The 18,184-nt window shown below is 39.6% G+C and overlaps 1 protein-coding gene across 5 annotated transcripts in view; it reads right to left on the bottom strand.

Annotated features, from left to right (window-relative positions):
- Window positions 1–18,184, bottom strand: part of LOC122565337 (casein kinase I) — a 120,349-nt gene that overhangs the window by 21,975 nt on the left and 80,190 nt on the right. For 3 of the 5 annotated variants that reach the window (XM_087976031.1, XM_087976030.1, XM_087976033.1), the window contains 3 exons: window positions 14,023–14,107; window positions 11,411–11,559; window positions 4,107–4,187 (listed from right to left, as the gene is read on the bottom strand). In XM_087976031.1, the coding sequence (XP_087832157.1) occupies window positions 4,107–4,187; window positions 11,411–11,559; window positions 14,023–14,107 (315 nt within the window). The remainder of the gene's footprint in view (window positions 1–4,106; window positions 4,188–11,410; window positions 11,560–14,022; window positions 14,108–18,184) is intronic. The other 2 variants (XM_087976032.1, XM_087976034.1) reach the window with 1 other exon arrangement.

Genomic DNA, 18,184 nt, shown 5'->3' with positions numbered 1-18,184 from the left:
TTAAAAGGAATTACTTACAAGTGGAATAAAAGTGAGATAGTCCATTGCTGACCACTAAGCATCCAACAAAAATATTAGCTAGTGCAACATACGTTTGAACTTTCAATTATGGTTTGGTATTGCCTGTCTTCAGAGTCACAATATCATAAGCAATTACTTCATTTATGAAACAAAGGTATAAATACAGCAAGAAATTAATTGGTGGCAAATGACCAGTGCACAAAAATATCCAAATTTTACAGCACTTGGGAAGAGGCCACTTGGCTCATTATGTCTGTGCAGGCTGAACAACAAGCTATCCAGTCTCATCCTACTTGCCAGCACTTGGTTTATAGCTCTGCAAGTCACAGCACCATCCAGGCACCTATTGAATGAGTTGAAGGTTTATGCCTCCATGACTCTTTCAGGTAGTGAATTCCAGATGCTTATTAGCTCTGGATGAAAAAGAATTTCCTCAGTTCCCCTCTAATGTTTCGACCAATCACTTGAATTTATGCCTCCTAGTCACTGATGTTCCTACTAACAACATCCTTCTCATCCACTAAGCCCCTCTCAATTTGGTATATCTCAATCAAGTTTCCTCTTAGCCTCCTATGTTCCAAGGAAAACCATCTTAGCCTATTTAATCATTCCTCATTAGATACATTTTTCCAATCCTGGTAACATGTTAAAACTTCCTCTACACCTTCCCCAGTGTCATTACATCCTTTCCGAAAGGAAATAGACTAGAACTGCGAATAGCACTCAAGTTGTGGCACTCTGATTTATATAATTCTAGTATAATTTCCCTGCTGTTATAATCTATGTCTCAGCTAATAAATGAGAGGATTCCAAAGCTTTCTTAACTACCTTTTGACCTGTTCTGTTGCCTTCAGGGATCTGCAGATTTCAGTCCAATGTCAGTTACTTCCTCAACATTTAGCATTCTCCCATTAAATGGGTATTCCTTTGCCTTGTTTGACACTCCCAAAATACTTCATCTCACTCTTCTGTGATGAATTGCATTGGTCATTTTTCTGTGTTTATTGATATCTTGCTGCAGTTTACAGTACGTACATGGCTATCAACCATGCAATCAATATTTATGTTATCAGAGAACTTCTTTGTACAGGGTATGACACTTCCATTGGAATCTTTTATATAAAAGCAGGGGAACTAGATCCGATCCCTGCAGAACTAGCCTTCAGTTGCAAAACATCCATCAAGTAACCTTTGTTTTTTGTCACTGAGCTAATGTGACTTTTTGTTTAAAAAACAAAAGCCCACCAGCGGGACCTTGTCAAAAGCTTTACTAAAATCCATATATATCACGTCAACTTCTTCAAAATTCCTTGCTGTTCAAGAAATTTGATCATGTGGGTGAGCGATGACCTTCCTTTAAATCCATGATGACTATCCTTTATTAACCCATTCCTTTCCAAGTGACTATTCTTTATTAATCCAAGTCTTTCTTGCATCTCAGAATTGCCCGTATAATAATTTGCCCAGTGCTGAAGTTAGACCTGCTAGCCTGTTAAATAATTTATTTATTCCTCACTCCCTTTTCAAATGAAGGTATAACATTAGCAGCCCTCCAAGTCAGTTCTCATTTTACTCAACCTTTTCAAAATAAAGCAGGTTGCAAGAGACTACAGAGCTTTTGTATGGCAGCAACAAAGAAAGAAACATGACGTGATCATGAAAGACACCCCATAAAATAACAACCCTCTTTAAAAAAGTAAATTTGATAAATTAGAGTGTGATAATTTCTCAAACTAATGGGAAAAGAATGAGACTAAGTGGTAAATAAATGAACTTTGCATTTCTTTTCCACTGGAAATTGCAAGAGTATAATTTACATTACCATTAGAAACACAACTATTTATCAAGTGACAACATATAAATGTTTGTACAGTGTGTAGGAACATAAATAGGAGTAGGACATATGGCTTACTGAGCCGGAGCCATCATTCTTTAATACAACGAATGATCATGGCCTGAAAACCAGTTGGCATCTGCAATGATTCAATTATTAGATTCTGAAACAGCAATTAGTTTGACAATATGAACCAACACATCTGTTATTGCTCATGGAATTGCTAAATTTAACATACTACATTGCAATCAACATCTGAGCTTGTCCATTTTATGGATGCACAGTTTCACTCCTGTTGCATCCAAGACAATTTTAATTTTCTGCTGTAAGTTTGCTCACTGAGCTGGAAGGTTTGTTTTCAGACGTTTTGTCACCATACCAGGTAACATACTATCATCAGTGAGCCTCCGGTGAAGCACTGGTGTCATGACCTGGGTTCTGTGTGTGTTTCGGTTTCCTTGGTTTGGTGATGTCATTTTTTGTGATGGTGATGTCATTTCCTGTTCTTTTCTCAAGGGGTGATAGATGGGATCCCAATCGATGTGTATGTTGATAGAGTTTGGGTTGGAATTCCTGAGTGTCTGTGTGGCTTGTCAGAGGATGGATGTGTTGTCACAGTCAAAATGGTGTCCTTCCTCATCTGTATGTAAGCATAGTAGGGATAGTGGGTCATGTCTTTTTGTGGCTACTTGATGTCCATGTATGCTGGTGGCTAGTTTTATGCCTATTGGCCAACGTAGTGTTTGTTACAGTTCCGGCAAGATGTTTTGTAAATAATTTTGATTTTGCTTGTTGTCTGTATTGGGTCCTTCAAGTTCATTACTTGCTGTTTTAGTGTGTTGGTGGGTTTGTGGGCTACCATGATATCAAAGGTCTGGTAGCCCACAAACTAACCAACATTCTAAAACAGCAGCTATAGTCTCAATACAGACAAGCAAAACCAATGTCATTTACAAAAATACCTTGCAAGAACTGTAACAAACACTACATTGGACAAATAGGCAGAAAACGAGCCACAAAAAGACATGACCCACTACCCCCAGTATCCTTACATACAGATGAGGAAGGACACCAGTTTGACTGGGACAACACATCCATCCTAGGACAAGCTAAGCAAACACGCACGAGAATTCCTAGAAGCATGGCATTCCAACTGGAACTCTATCAACAAACACATCGACTTAGACCCCATCTATCATCCTCTGAAAAGAGCAGGAAATAACATCACCAACCTAAGGAAACCTAAACACAAATAGGAAATGGGCCATAGCACTAGTGCTTCACCGGAGGCTCACTAATGATGTTACGTAGTATGATGACAAAATATCTGAAAATGAACTTTGCTCGCTGAGTTGCAAGCTTACATCCAGAACCTTAACCTGAACTACAAATCTTCTCCAAACTCATCAAAATGGTCCAATTTGTGTTTCATGGATTAAATCCAGTTCCAAAAAAGAGTAACAAAATATAGTACATCATACACTTCAGCAAAGATTCCTCGCAAGGCCACAGTATTCTACCAGAAGACGAGACTGAATTAGAGAGATAACATTTGTATGAGCACATCAAAAGATTTTGGTGAAAACCAAATACAACAGAAAAGCTGAAAAAAAAAGTTCTTAGACTAACAGAAATAATGGCAAGTTTTCGTCAATTGCTCATCCCAGGATGTTGCTTCTGTAGATCTTAAGGAATTTCTCACGATTCAGTCAACACAAGGCACGGGACCAGAGTCACCGATAAACTAGATCAGGTAGGAGATTTTTTTTTTTTAGGAAAAAAACATTAGAGAAGCACTGGAGATTTTATAACAATTAAGCAATATTCATGTTCATTCTTCTCTATTACAACCAAGCAAACATCCAATTGTCTGATTTCAGTTGTATGATACCATGATGGAATTGAACATTCAGTCTGATTAATTATGGATCTTGAGCATTTTATCCTCCTCTATTAACATTTCTTGGTGTGCTATTATGGTCAGTACAGGAACATAACTTGGAATTTTAAGACTGGGAAGTATTTTACAATATAGCATTGTACAGGTGACATGTAGTTTTAAACTGGCAAAACTAGTTGCTGCTAGAAATAGCAAGTACATTACAGATTTTAATAAAAAGCCATAGAGATTCATATAGTAGCAAAGCTTTACCAGACTATACCACATTTAGTAAGCTCCATAATTCATCAATATTAAGATCATTTGATGGAACTAATTCTGGTTATAATCAAAATATTACAAAATTCTTACCTGTTTGGTTTGTTGTGGTGCCTTATCTCGGTTGGGTGGCGAGAGTGGTATGTCAGCATGGATTGAACCAATAGGAGTTGGCTGAAATTAATGATATTTGGACACATTACAAATATCTCCAATTTAATCCCTCCCTCAGTTTCCATCATTTCTCTTTTGCCAGGAGTTAGCAACTAGAATTCTCTGGCATTCATTCACATAAGCTTTGATAGCAAGTGTTGACATGCTAAGATATCTTTAACCTGCGGCTTCCTCCCTCCTTGGATGTCAATAAATCCATTCTTCACAGCAGGAATCACTAGATAGCAAGAAGAGATCACACTGGGCAGGTTTTCTTAGAAAGAGTGTTATGATCACATGATGGCAATATTGGAAAGTCATATTCCAGTGAGAGCTGGCCTTGACAGACCAGTTTTACTTTTGGAGTCACATTGCCATAAAGCATGGAATCAGACCCTTCTGTCCAACTTCTCCATGTCAACCAGATATCTTAAATCAATCTAGTCCCATTTGCCAACACTTTGCCTATATCCCTACAAACCCTTCATATTCAAAAACCCCTCCAGATGCCTTTTAAATGCTGCAATTGTCCCAGACTCCACCAATCCCTCTGGCTGCTCATTCCATACACACACTACCCTCGGTGTGAAAAAGTTACCCCTTTGGCCCCTTTTAAATCTTTCCTGTCCCACACTAAACCTATGCCCGCTAGTTCTGGACTCCCCCACCAGGGGAAAGACCTGTCTATTCATCCAATCCGTACCCCTCATGATTTTGTTTATTAACCTCTATAAGGTCACTCCTCAGCCTCCAATGCTCCAGGGAAAACAGCCCCAGCTTTTTCGGACTCTCCCTATAGCTTAAATCCTCCAAACCTGGCAACATCCTTGTAAATCTTTTCTGAACCCTTTCAAGTTTCATGACATCCTTCCTATAGGAGGGAGACCAGAATTGCACACAATATTCCGAAAGTGGCCTAACCACGGTCCTGTACAGTGAGCTCCCAACTCCTATACTCAATGTTTTATTTATCTTGCAAAAACTTATCTACCACTGCCCTAAATACTTTGTGGTCTACTCTTCACAAATCTCGGTTAAAGAATCCCAGGCATTCACTACCCTCAATGAGGAGGGATTCCTTCCCATCTCTGTTTTAATGCACATTCCCTTAAACTGTAATTTGAGATTCTGCCACTGGTGTAAACATCTCAACATCTACCCTGTAATCCTCATCAGAATCTTGATGCTTCCATAAGATCACCCTCATTTTTCTAAACTCTAACGAATAAAAGGTATATTTTGTTTAGCTGTTCTTGGTAAGCAATCCCTTCACGTAGGAATCAGTCTCATGAATCTCTTCTGAATTGCCACTAATGCCAGTATATCCTCTCTCAAATGTAGGGATCAAAACTGTACACACTAGTCCACATGCAACCTCTTCAACACTCTTGAGTTGTAACAAGACTCCCCTATTTTTAAACACTAATCACTTAGCAACAGAGGCCAAAGTTACATTCGCCCTCTTAATCACTTGCTGTACCTGCATGATAACTTAGAGTTTCATTCATGACACCAGATCCTGCTCAGCTGCACATTTAAAATAAGTTTTATATCTACACATATCCTTATGCATAATATGTCCTCCCATACATTTTTCTTTTTAAAATTACCTATTGCGACTGCATGCCTAGAAGAACACCACCTAGATTCCTCCGTGATGCACTTTTTTGGGAGTCTCTTTTTTATGTAAATAATAATCTGCATTTTGATTCTTCCGAGCAAAGTGTATCACGTCACACTTCCTGACATTAAAACTCTATCTTTCAAGTCTTTGCCCACCCACTCAACCTATCTATAGCTCCTTGAGATTCCTTATGTGCTCCTCACAGTATGTCTTCCCACCTATTTTTGCATCATCAGCAAATACACTCTGCCCACTCCTCCAATTTACTAACAGATAGTAAATAACTCAGATTCGCAGGTGATCTCTGTGGCACCCGACTCATTACGTTTTACCAATCTGAAAAAAGATGACCCATTAGTCCAGACTCTGTTTTGCATGCATTAACTAATCCTCAATCCATACTAGTATGGTATCATGGTATCACTCCCAATACCATGAACTCTTGTGCAATAAAGCTTTAGGTGTCACCTTCCCTCAGAAATCTGTAAGTGCGATTTTCCTTTCACTAAACCATGTTGACTGTTTGATTGTGTTCAGCTTTTCTAAATGTCCTGCTTATTTCTTTCCTCATAATAGACCGTAACATTTTCCTTACAAATGAGGTGAGGCTAACTGGTCCACAGATTATCGCTTTCTGTTTTCTGCCATTTTTGAACAGTGTGTCACATTATGGGTTCTCTCATCAATTTGAACCCTCCCAGAATCTAGAGAGGTTAGCATATTTTGATCAATGCCTCAATTTTCACTGGAGCCAATTCTTTTAATTCACTTGGATATTGGTTATCAAGTCCTGGCAATTTGTCTGCCTTCAGTCCAACTAGTTTAAAATCTTCGAGGAGAAAGTGAGGTCTGCAGATGCTGGAGATCAAAGTTGAAACTTTATTGCTTCGAGGAGAAAGTGAGGTCTGCAGATGCTGATATTTACTATCTGTTAGTAAATTGGAGGAGTGGGCAGAGTGTATTTGCTGATGATGCAAAAATAGGTGGGAAGACATACTGTGAGGAGCACATAAGGAATCTCAAGGAGCTATAGATAGGTTGAGTGGGTGGGCAAAGACTTGAAAGATAGAGTTTTAATGTCAGGAAGTGTGACGTGATACACTTTGCTCGGAAGAATCAAAATGCAGATTATTATTTACATAAATCAATAAAGTTTCAACGTCCAACTAGTTTACCCAATATTTTGCTCCTTATGATGAAGGCTGTCACAAGATCTTTCCACCCATTAGCACCTAACTTATTAGTTATCTTTGGGATGTTTATAGTGTCCTTTATCACGAATACCCATTTAAAATAGCAGTTCAAATTATCTACCACATTTCTGTTCCCCATAATAAATTCCCGAGTTGCAACCCCCAAGGTTCCCACATCTATTTTAGTTATTCTCTTTCTCTATGTAGAAACTCTTGCTGTTTCCCTTTCTACTTCTTGGTACTTTGCTTTTATAAATAAATTTTCTTCTTTATTATCTTTTCAGTTATCTGCTGTTAGTTCCTAAAAATTCCCAATCCTCTGGTCTATTTCTCGTTTCCACAACTTTGAGTACTCTCCTCGAGTTTCATTTTTCACTGGAATACATTTTTGCTGAGTGTTATGAAATATTTGATTAAGATATCTGCCATGGCTCATTCACTGGCTTTCTTCTTAGTATCTTTATTCAGTTCTCTTTAGAAACTTACTTAATACCACTGATGAGTAAATTTCAACTTCCTGAGCACTTCAATTATCTCTCCAGATAGCTTAGCTCATCATTCAACTTAAATTATGCTTTCTTGGAAATGCTATTGTGAACTCAGTGTTCGAAATGACTGACCTTTTTTGAGAAGTCACCTTCAGAGAACTGAAAACAAAAATCCATTTATCCTCTACTTTGAAATCCAAGTTACCAAATAATATTACAAGTCTTCATCACACAAGGGACAATGCAGTTAACAGAGATTAACTTTCAAATCTGCACTGCTCAGCACTGTTACAGTTATGCATCGTGCACAAATACAATAAATGTGATTGAAGACAGAAATTCCAGGTTTTTAGATAGAAAACCAACAGGAAACATACTCAGTAAATAATTGACATCAAATTATCCAGGTTAAAAGAGAAGATTATCAAGCTAGGAATTATAATAATCAACACATTACTGGAACAGCAAATATGAAACCATAATATTGAAATATACCGCTAACTCGTGATGGAAGGGCTGTAAATTATATATATATATATATATATATATAAAAAAAAAAATTCTCAACTTGTATGTTAGTTATTTTCGGAGTTTGGATTTTTGAATTGGAACTAGTGACATGTTTGAAGAAGTTTAATGATTGATTTTTAAATATTTCTGTAGCTATTGAGCTATCTTTTCGAGTGCGCCTTGGAATTTTGGTGGCTAAGGGAATTTGTTTAAACTAGGAGAGTTTATCAACAGTAAACATTGCATTAAACTTTCAGATTTAAGATTCTGGAATTTTTGGGTGGCTTGGGGACAAACCAATACCTCAGAAAACAGTTTCTTACTTTTAGTTAGGGTGAGTTCTGCAAGGCTGTTAGCTAAAACTGAATGTGTAAAGTAGTGGGACTGGAGAAATAACTTAGAGTTGTTAAAAAAAATTTCTCTGTATAAGGTACGTAGTTTAAAATGCTCCAGCCCAGATGTGTTTGGTTAAAATCCAGAAGGAATTATGTGAAGCTAAGTCAGTCTAAATTTCGGTGACATGCTAAATTGAAGAAGAGACTATCAGATTCTCAAAAATGGGAACTGAGGCCACAATTAAGTCAAATCCTACGTTGAGTGGAAGAATGAATTGTCTCTTGGGTTTGCATACTCAACAATGGGATATCGTAGCAATTAATTAAATTGTACTTTTACTGTGCGTTTTAGAATCTTTAAATGGATGTGCTATGTAAATAGTTCAGTTTATTCTATTTATATTCACTTACTTAGCATAACAAATTTATGTTTTATTGTTAAAACAAAACCTGCAGCAATGGTCCTTTACATTTCTGTGAAGGTCCATCATGTTACAGGCAAAAAGAAATACCGTCTATCAGGCCTGATCAGACTCTGGGATCTGAATATCATCAGTTGGGATCATAACAAATGCAATGGTCTATGCCCAAAATGTTAACCGATGAACGCGCTGGTTATTTCACACCTTAAACATTGAACTCTATTTCCAAAGCCATGGGGAAACAATCAAATTCTAGAAACAACAACAATGTTTAACCTAGCATCAGAAAAAGTGTGTTTCAAGGAAGTTTTAAGAAAAACATGGACTCAAGCATTTGGGGTACGACAAGAGTGAACAGTGGGTCAGCAAGAAGAAAACTAAATAGAAAAGAAAGGATTGATCCTTTGAACTGTTTCAAATTAAAGTACGATTGCAAAGCAAAGCATCATTAGGCAGAAAATGGTAAATGGCAAGCTACATCTGTGGGTGATTTAACAGCATTAGAATGTATCTACAGGACAGTTACCAGAAAGATTCCTAGTTTAAAAGAGCCTCAGCTCAAGGTCTATTTCCTGAAAAGGTCTTGGTCGATATACTTTAGAACCATACAGATAAAGCTGGCCTGATGAGAGGAAAGGGACTTGGTAGCATCCCTGAGGATAGATGCTTTCAGCGTTATAATTGGAGGAGGACCAGGAAAATTGACTTTTAGGGTATGTAAGAGTAGGAATAGATAGGTTATTAGGCACTTCTTTTCCAAAAGAATAGTGCGCCTGAGAATACACTGCTAGATGGTATAAGAAATACAGATTCACTATACCTAAAGAGGGAGTTGTATTTTTCATGGCTGGAGTAGAGGCTGGATTATGTAGGGAGGTGTTTTTTCTATGTAACATTATGAATCTCTTAGATCTGTTTGGCAATCATGATGAGATATAAATCTGGACTGTAATCACAACACGGGGAAGAGAAAGGGCATGTTAAAGACTTCTTACAGTGGACCAGATGCAGCACTTCTGCTGTTTGTGGTCATCAAGTAGTTCTGTAAAGTTCTTGAACCTGTAGGCAGTAGATCTGGCTTTCATTTTGTTGCCATTTTAACCTACATTAAACCTGTTAAACCTGGCTGTAAATCGCAACGTGTTTGCCAGTTAATGAAGTTTATTACCTTTCCAGGTCAGAATTTACCCTGAACGCAAGTTGAGTCCTGTGGCAGATCATCCATGATCTTGTTGAACGGTAGGAGAGGCTCGAGGAGTCAAATGGCCTACTCCTGCTCCTATTTCTTATGTTAACTGCTGTCATTTAAGTACTGGTATGGGAGATGCGGAATTCAAATAATTCCTAAACGTGTCAATTCTGAATAGTTTACATTTTGACGCATATTGGCTGCTCTTGGACACACTTCCAAAGTAATAATTCTTTCTGCACAAGATTAGTGGAGTGCCTCAGGGGTTGGGTGCTGGGCCCATTACTGTTTGTTATCAACATCAATGACTTGGATGAGAATGCACAAGGCTTGATGAGTAAGTTTGCTGATTACACTACAATAGGTGGTTTCGTGGACAGTGAGGAAGGTCGTCAAAAATTCCAGCAGGACGTTGATGAGCTGGGGAAGTGAGCTGAGAAATGGCAAATGGAGTTTAATACAGATAAGTGTGAGGCCTGACATTTTGAACAATCAAATAAAGGTAGCAGTTTCATGGTGAATGGTAAGGCATCAAGGAGTGTAATGGAACAGAGAGATCTTGGAGCTCAGGTTCAAAGTTCTCTGAAAGTGGAGTCACAGGTAGACAAGGTTGTGAAAGTGGCTTTTGACACACTGGCCTTCAGTCAGGGCATTGAGTATACAAATTGGGAAGTTATGTTGCAGTTATATCGGACGTTGGTGAGGGGGGAACCTCAGAGGTGTGTAAGATCATGAGATACGTGGATAGGTGAATGCACTCAGTCTTTTTCTGATGGCTAGGAAGTCAAGGATTAGGTGGCATCAGTTTAAGGTTAGAGGGGAAAGAATAAAAGAGAAGCTGAGGGGCATTTTTTTTTTTACAGAGGGTGGGATGCATATGAAACGAGCTGCCAGTGAAAGTGGTTGAGGTGGTACATTAATAACATTTAAAAGGCATTTGGACAAATACATGGATAAGAAAAGATTAGAGAATATGGGCCAAGTGCAGGAAAATGGGGTTAGCGTGGACTGACAATTTGGTCGGCTTGGACCAGTTTGGGCCAAAGAATCTGTCTCTGTGGTGTAGGACTCTATCAGATGGCAAATGCTAGATTATTCAATTACAAAGGGCATCACCTGAACTTAAATTGTGATGTATGGTAGGAACAATTATTTGTGAGATAATGATCAAAAATGAGAATTCACGGGCAACGTTTCTGTTCTCAAATGAAAAAAAGATACAATGATGATTGTTGTGGTTTTACCTTTATATAGGTTGAAAATATGTGCAGTTATAGTTGAGAACCTGTTGTCCTGCACGTCTCAAATGCTCTCCAACCAACCAGCTGAGAGACACTGGCAGCAAAATTTAAAATCAGACATGGATTGAAATTGAGATTCTGAAACGTATTAGGTGACTCTATTTTCTTGCAGATTTCAGGGGCTAAGACCAAGAGAACTTGATTAATTTTAAAATATCTGTCAAAACTTATAAAATACTTACTAGTGGTTTTCCAACCCAGTCATATTCATAATCAAACACAAAACCATTTTTATCAAACAAATCAGTGAAGAGTTTTCGCAGATATTCATAGTCTGGTTTTTCAAAAAAATCAAGTCTTCGTACATAGCGGAGGTATGTTGCCATTTCTTCTACAAAAGAAATTAAAATTTAGAATGAATATTACACCTAGTTATATTCATAAACACACCTAAAGAGAAAGAACAATCTAGGGTGAAGTAGATTCAGATGATTTTACCTGGATGCATCTGAGCTGTTTTCTATTGAGTCCTTAGACGTGTTACATTCATTTTTAAAAAAGTATAGAATTTGTGAGCCCAAGCCCCATTCCAGAGACCAAATGCTCAAACTAAACAAACACTTGGACAAATATGACAAAGAGCTAACATGATTTTATAAAAGGAAGCAACAAGTAATCTAGCTGAAGTTTTTGAACATGTCATGAATGTACTACAGTTCCTATAAATAACACCTATATGGACTTCCAGAAGGTATTCAAAAATGCTTCACATCTGATACTTTGTGAGCGTATGGTATTAGAAGCATCACATGATATGGGTAGGGAATTGCTTAGGAGACAGGAAGTACAGAATGTAATAGTGGTGTTCCCTAGAGATCTGGACAAGAGCTTCAAATTTCATTAAAAGATTAGAGCAAGAAATAGACACATATCTAAATTTCTCATGAAAGTTTGGTGGCAAAATTAGTGGATGGCTAAGATAGCAAAGAGTCACTGATAGATTAACTGATCAAACAAATCTCGTGATCAAAGACAACATTGGTAAACTGAGGTCGCCCATTTTGGAACCAATAAATATTTCCTAAATTGGACACAGCTAAGAACTGTGGAGAGGGATTTAAGAGACGAAAGAGTTAGGTGCATTGAAGAGCAATGTCAAAAAGCAATACGCCCTGCTACACCCACACCCAAAATAACTGTAGAGATTCGTCAATTAAGTGTCCAAACCAAGATGAGTAGATATTCATCTCAACCCAAATCCCCAAGTTATCCAGGGGAAACTCAATCACAGGGTGACCAGAAAAAAGTCACCCTTCTAAATGGAATCAGTGCCAAACCACAGCCTGGCTTTCACATTTGGGAATATACACCAGGAATAGGCATGTTCACCCTTCCAGATCATCTCAATGCCACTTAGCCAGTCATGAATTTTAAGGAATACGGGTCTTCAGAAACCTAGCAAACACTGTCACGAACCTGCTCAAGTGATTGAGCTTCCATAGTCCTCTGGGATACAGTTTTCCCAAATACTCAACTCCGTGAAGAAATTAAACCTCATCACAATCTAAAAAATGACCTGCCCCTTATCCCGAGACTTTTTTTTGGTTCTGAACTCACCAACAAGGGGAACTCTTCACCCTGTCACACTAGAAGAATCTTTCAAGTTTCAAATAGATCAGCTCTCATTCTTTGAAAGGCTAGAGAATACAGGGAAACAGTGTGTGACTGGAGGAGCACTAAGCATTTGGGAAGTGATAGTTGTCAGGGGGGCTTTTGTAGGATTCATGATTGCTGGTAGGGGTTGGGAAAGCTGTAAAAACCATGGGAGGCTTCGGGGGGGGGGGGGGGGGGGGGCATTTGAAGAGGAAGCTGTAATAGGGGTATTTTGAAAGGGGGTAGGACAAAGAGGCAGAGGGTAAAGGATAGTTGGGGTTTGGGGGATGATAAGGAGTAATTTGGCTAAAGGAGATTCCAGAAGGCAGTGTGATTTCAGAAGGTGGCTCAAGAGTGGAGAAGCATGCTGCTAACAGCTGGGATTATGGCTGAGGGAGAAGAAGCTCCCTCCAGAGGGATGGTGAGGAGGTAAGGAGCTAGAAAGAGTTCCAGGATTTTGGCCCAGTCAGTGATGGAACAATGATATATAGCTCCAAGATGGAACAGCTATTGGCTTGGAGGGGTACTTTCAGGTGTTATAACTCCCTTGCATTTACTTTCTCCTCCTTCTAGTTGATAGGCGATAGAAGTCACAGATTAGGAAAGTGTTGTCAATATGGATCCAAGACAGGTAAAAATAAGCTAAATGAATGGTTGCAAAGGCCTAAGGGCCTAAATGACCTAACCATGTTCTTATGAAACTCATAACACATTGTGCATTGTCAGAAGTGCTGGCCTTTGAATGAGCTATTACAGCAAAGAACCATCTGCTCAGTGCAGCGTTTAGGAGGATGTTAAAGATGCCATGACTCTATCTGAAGAACGTGAAACATCTCCAGATGTCATGGGAAACATTCCTCTCTCTCTCTTAACAATAATATAAGTGAGCTGATCTTAATCGTCAGGTTATTTGTTAACTTTATTGTACATAAAATAGCTGATGTGTTTCCTATATAGCTACAGCAACAGCACTTCAGAATACAGATGACCCTCGATTATCTGGCAAGATCGCAATGTTATCCAGCATTCGATTAACTGAACAAAATACTCCCCCCACCCATGTCCTTCAGATAATCGAGTTTCCTCTGTGGCTCATTGTAGATGCAGCAAAATGTTTCAGAGATAATAAAGTGCCATGTTAATGAAAATCTTTCATTCTTTGTAGAGGTTGCTGGATGGTCTAATAAAGAAGGATTCAAACCTGGGAAATTGTCACATAAGACTTCAATTGGCGTTGCTCGTTTGGTGTCACCTATTTTCTGATACCTCTCTTTTAAAGTATCAGCCTATAACAGACAGAAGACAATGAATCATAGGTAAAATTAGATACAGTTTGACCTTTAAAACAAATAATTTGCACGATACAAGATTTGAGATATTAATATAAGCTGTGACTCGGAGTAAACTGTAATGACAGAAGTGTGAAGACAATGTGAAATCTATAGAAGATTTTTAATAGATGCTGGATAGGTACATAGATGGTAATTTTGAAGTGTCATAGATACTTTTATCCGCTATTTCATATATAAGATTGGAAATTAATTACAGCAATGTCAGCAAACAGGAGCTTGCACAACGCTCTTCAATTTGTTTAATTTGATCACTATCCTGTGAAATAAATATATTTACACCCACAGCCAAACATTGTGAACAAGTTCCACCTTCTCAATATAAAATATTGACTAGCAGCTACTCAATCATGCACACACAATACAGCAGGTTCAGATCTGAAAGGTGAATATTAGGACACAAACGGTCAGTTTTTGGTAACAGTAAGATTTATTTAACTGCAACATGTATTGAGAATGAATATGCACGATGAAACAAACATATTTTACCTGAACATCACTGAGATAACAGTTTAGAAATCGTAAATGCATCATATACATTGAATTTTGAAAAAGTCAAAAGCAAAACTAGGTATCTATTACGAAAGTTACTGGAAGCTTGCACCCAAGAGAATGGTGTTTATAATTAGATTAGATTAGATTACTTAGTGTGGAAACAGGCCCTTTGACCCAACAAGTCCACACCGACCCGCCGAAGCGCAACCCACCCAGACCTATTCCCCTACATTTACCCCTTCACCTAACATTATGGGCTATTTAGCATGGCCAATTCACCTAACCTGCACATTTTTGGATTGTGGGAGGAAACCCACGCAGACACGGGGAGAATGTGCAAACTCCACACAGTCAGTTGCCTGAGGCGGGAATTGAACCCAGGTCTCTGGCACTGTGAGGCAGCAGTGCTAACCACTGTGCCACCATGCCGCCCAGCTATTAATAATACTTTAATTTACTTTGTTGCCAACATTTCTAAAAGAACTGAAACATACTAAAGTAAATCAGTATAAAGAGAAAATCAAGCAATAATGTAACTCAGTTCAAGATAATATGAAGAGGAATTGAATGAACTGCAGAACAGGAGGTGTATCCACAACACCTTAGAAACTTTACTAAATAAGTTAGGTAGTGTGCAGATGGCACGGCACAAGCCAGGATGACACTAGGTACATGGACACAAAGATGGCTGCTGAGCCATCAGTCGGCCACTTGACACGAGATGCTGCTGGACCACAACCACGGTGGCACAGTGGTTAGCACTGCTGCCTCACAGCGCCAGAGACCCGGGTTCAATTCCTGCCTCAGGCGACTGACTGTGTGGAATTCTTCCAGTGTCTGCGTGGGTTTCCTCCGGGTGCTCCGGTTTCCTCCCACAGTCCAAAGATGTGCAGGTCAGGTGAATTGGCCATGCTAAATTGCCATAGTGTTAGGTGAAGGGATAAATGTAGGGGAATGGGTCTGGGTGGGTTGTGCTTCGGCGGGTCAGTGTGGACTTGTTAGGCCGAAGGGCCTGTTTCCACACTAAGTAATCTAATCAAAAAAATATGGAGAGAGACAGCAAAGCAAACACGGACACTGTCTGGGGCTCCCAGAATGCCAGCAGAATGCACAACCTAGTTGATTAGTTTAAGGCAGGTGGGGGAGAGAATACATGTGAGTAGCATATACTGCCCGACGAAATGTCTGGGTCCAGCCAACACCTTTGATAGAAATGCTAACTGCTTGATACGGAATCATACAAAATGATAATAGCAGGGCTGCAGTAAGCGTCCCTTTCAGGAAGAGCAATTAACACCCATTACTATAGTAATGGACTTCTGCGCAGACATTGAAACTGAATGCCAGCGCTGAAACGGACAACAACCCCGCTGAAACTATTAACAATTTTGCAATGTTCACAATAAACAAACCATGTTGCAGAGACACTAACTGCATCACTGATCTATTTTATCACAAAATGTATAAAAAGTATCTTGACATGTCCTCCGGATTGAGAGAAGACTCGCAGCTGACCACTGTGCTGTTGGTAGCTTTCTCTGCCCAGAGCTCTGCTATTTCCTTGTACAATAAACTCTGTTGCTGTCGCTCATACTCTGACTCCAAGGCTGGTGATTTTCCCCTCAACATAACTAATTACCTCACCTTTCTGGCAGGTGAGAAGTAGACTTCTGAAAAATACTTGAATTGAATGACTTTCCTGTTTGCCTCAAAAAAGTGATGATATATCCTCTTTTTACAGTTCTGCAAGTCTAACCTTGGTGACAGTACAGAATTCCAGGAAATCCCCCCAGTAACAATGAGGATCCAAGTATGCCAAAGATAGGACTGGATACAATTTGGAAACAATGGCATTGCCATGACATTGCTCGTCTGCTTTTATCCCCCATGATAGTGATCAAAGAGCTGGACAGTTTGGTGAATTACTACAATACTTCCTGCAGCCATAACATACCTGTGGTAAAGGGGTGGATATTATATGCAAATAGGATGCTTTCTCCTGGACACTGCTGATTTTAGATTTTGGTATTGCAGCTGGAGTATACAGGTGGACTAGGCAAAAGTGAGGACTGCAGATGCTGGAAACCAGAGTTTAGATCAGAGTGATGCTGGAAAAGCACAGCAGGTCAGGCAGCATCCGAGGAGAAGGAAAATCGACATTTCGGGCAAAAGCCCTTCATCATTCCTGAATGGCTATGGGCACCTGCATGAGTCCCAGTTATGCCTGTCTCTTTACAGGGTAGGTGGAACAATCCGTGTTCCAGTCTTGCACTGGTCTCCTCCCACAACTCTGTTCAATACATCAACATTTTCAGTGCTGTTTCATTCTCCCACCAGTATTTGAAAGCTGAGTCCCATAGCTACCTTCACTACAGCTTGTCACACCCCATGTCCTGCAAAGACTCCATCCCAGAGTTCCCCTTGTCCTCACTTCTCACCCCACCAGCCTCCACATTCAAAGGATCATTTTCCGCCATTTCACACAACTCCAGTAGAACGCCATCACCAAACTTATCCTCCCCCTCACTCGCCTGCCTGCATTTCGCAGGGATCGTCCCCTCCAGAACATCCTAATTCATTCCACAATTAACACTACTCCCCCCTCCCCACAGCAACTTCCTATCTAAAATGCAGAAGGTGCAACACCTGCCACTTCACCTTCTCCTTGCTCACCATCCAAGAGCCTGAACAGTCTTTACATGTGAAGCAGCATTTTACCTTATCACTTCAAAAAGGTGTGTATTCTATTTGCTGCACTCAATGTGGCTTATGCAAACTAGGTGACCACTTTTTAGAACATCTCCCATCTGTGTACAAGGATGACCCCAACCATTCCACAGCCGGTCATTTTAACACAGCATCTTGCTTGCATGCCCATGTGTCTGTTCTTGGTACTCTGCAGTGCTCCAGTGCAGACTGGAGGAACAACATCTCATTTTCAGGCTAGGTAATTTACAGCCTTTGGGACTTTATATAGAGCTCAATACCTTCAAATTGTGAACCAACCCCCACTTCTTCCCTTTCTTTTAGATGGTTACATTCTGTAATAATGTCCTCTAACCTCCCACCTCCCATCCCATCCCAGTGGGACTGCCTGTCCTTTCAAATCCGGCAGGAGATGCGTCATTGTTCTGCAATTCTCACATTCTGATCACTTAATCGGAACTATCAAAATCTTTTCTCCACCAGCAACCAACACCCACTACCCCTGCCGCCGCCAAACTATAGCGTAAATGCTGTGTCCTCCACACTTCCGCTCAAAATGTTAGCTTGCTGTCTCTCTATGGATGCTATCGGACCCATTGTGATCTCCAGCATTTATCATAGAGTCACAGAGATGTACAGCACGGTAACAGATCCTTCGGTCCAACTCGCCCATGCCGAACAGATATCTGAAATTAATCTTGTTCCATTTGTCAGCACTTGGCCCATACCCTTCTAAACCCTTCCTGTTCATGTACCCATCCAGATACTTTTTAAATATTGTAACAGTACCAGTCTCCACCACTTCCTCTGACA

The sequence above is a fragment of the Chiloscyllium plagiosum genome, unplaced genomic scaffold (genome assembly GCF_037043375.1).
Source record: "Chiloscyllium plagiosum isolate Xiang-an unplaced genomic scaffold, Cpla_swu_hap1 HiC_scaffold_28, whole genome shotgun sequence".
NCBI lineage: Eukaryota > Metazoa > Chordata > Chondrichthyes > Orectolobiformes > Hemiscylliidae > Chiloscyllium > Chiloscyllium plagiosum.
Note: the sequence above shows the minus strand (reverse complement) of the source record. Positions and strands in the feature narration are given on the sequence as shown.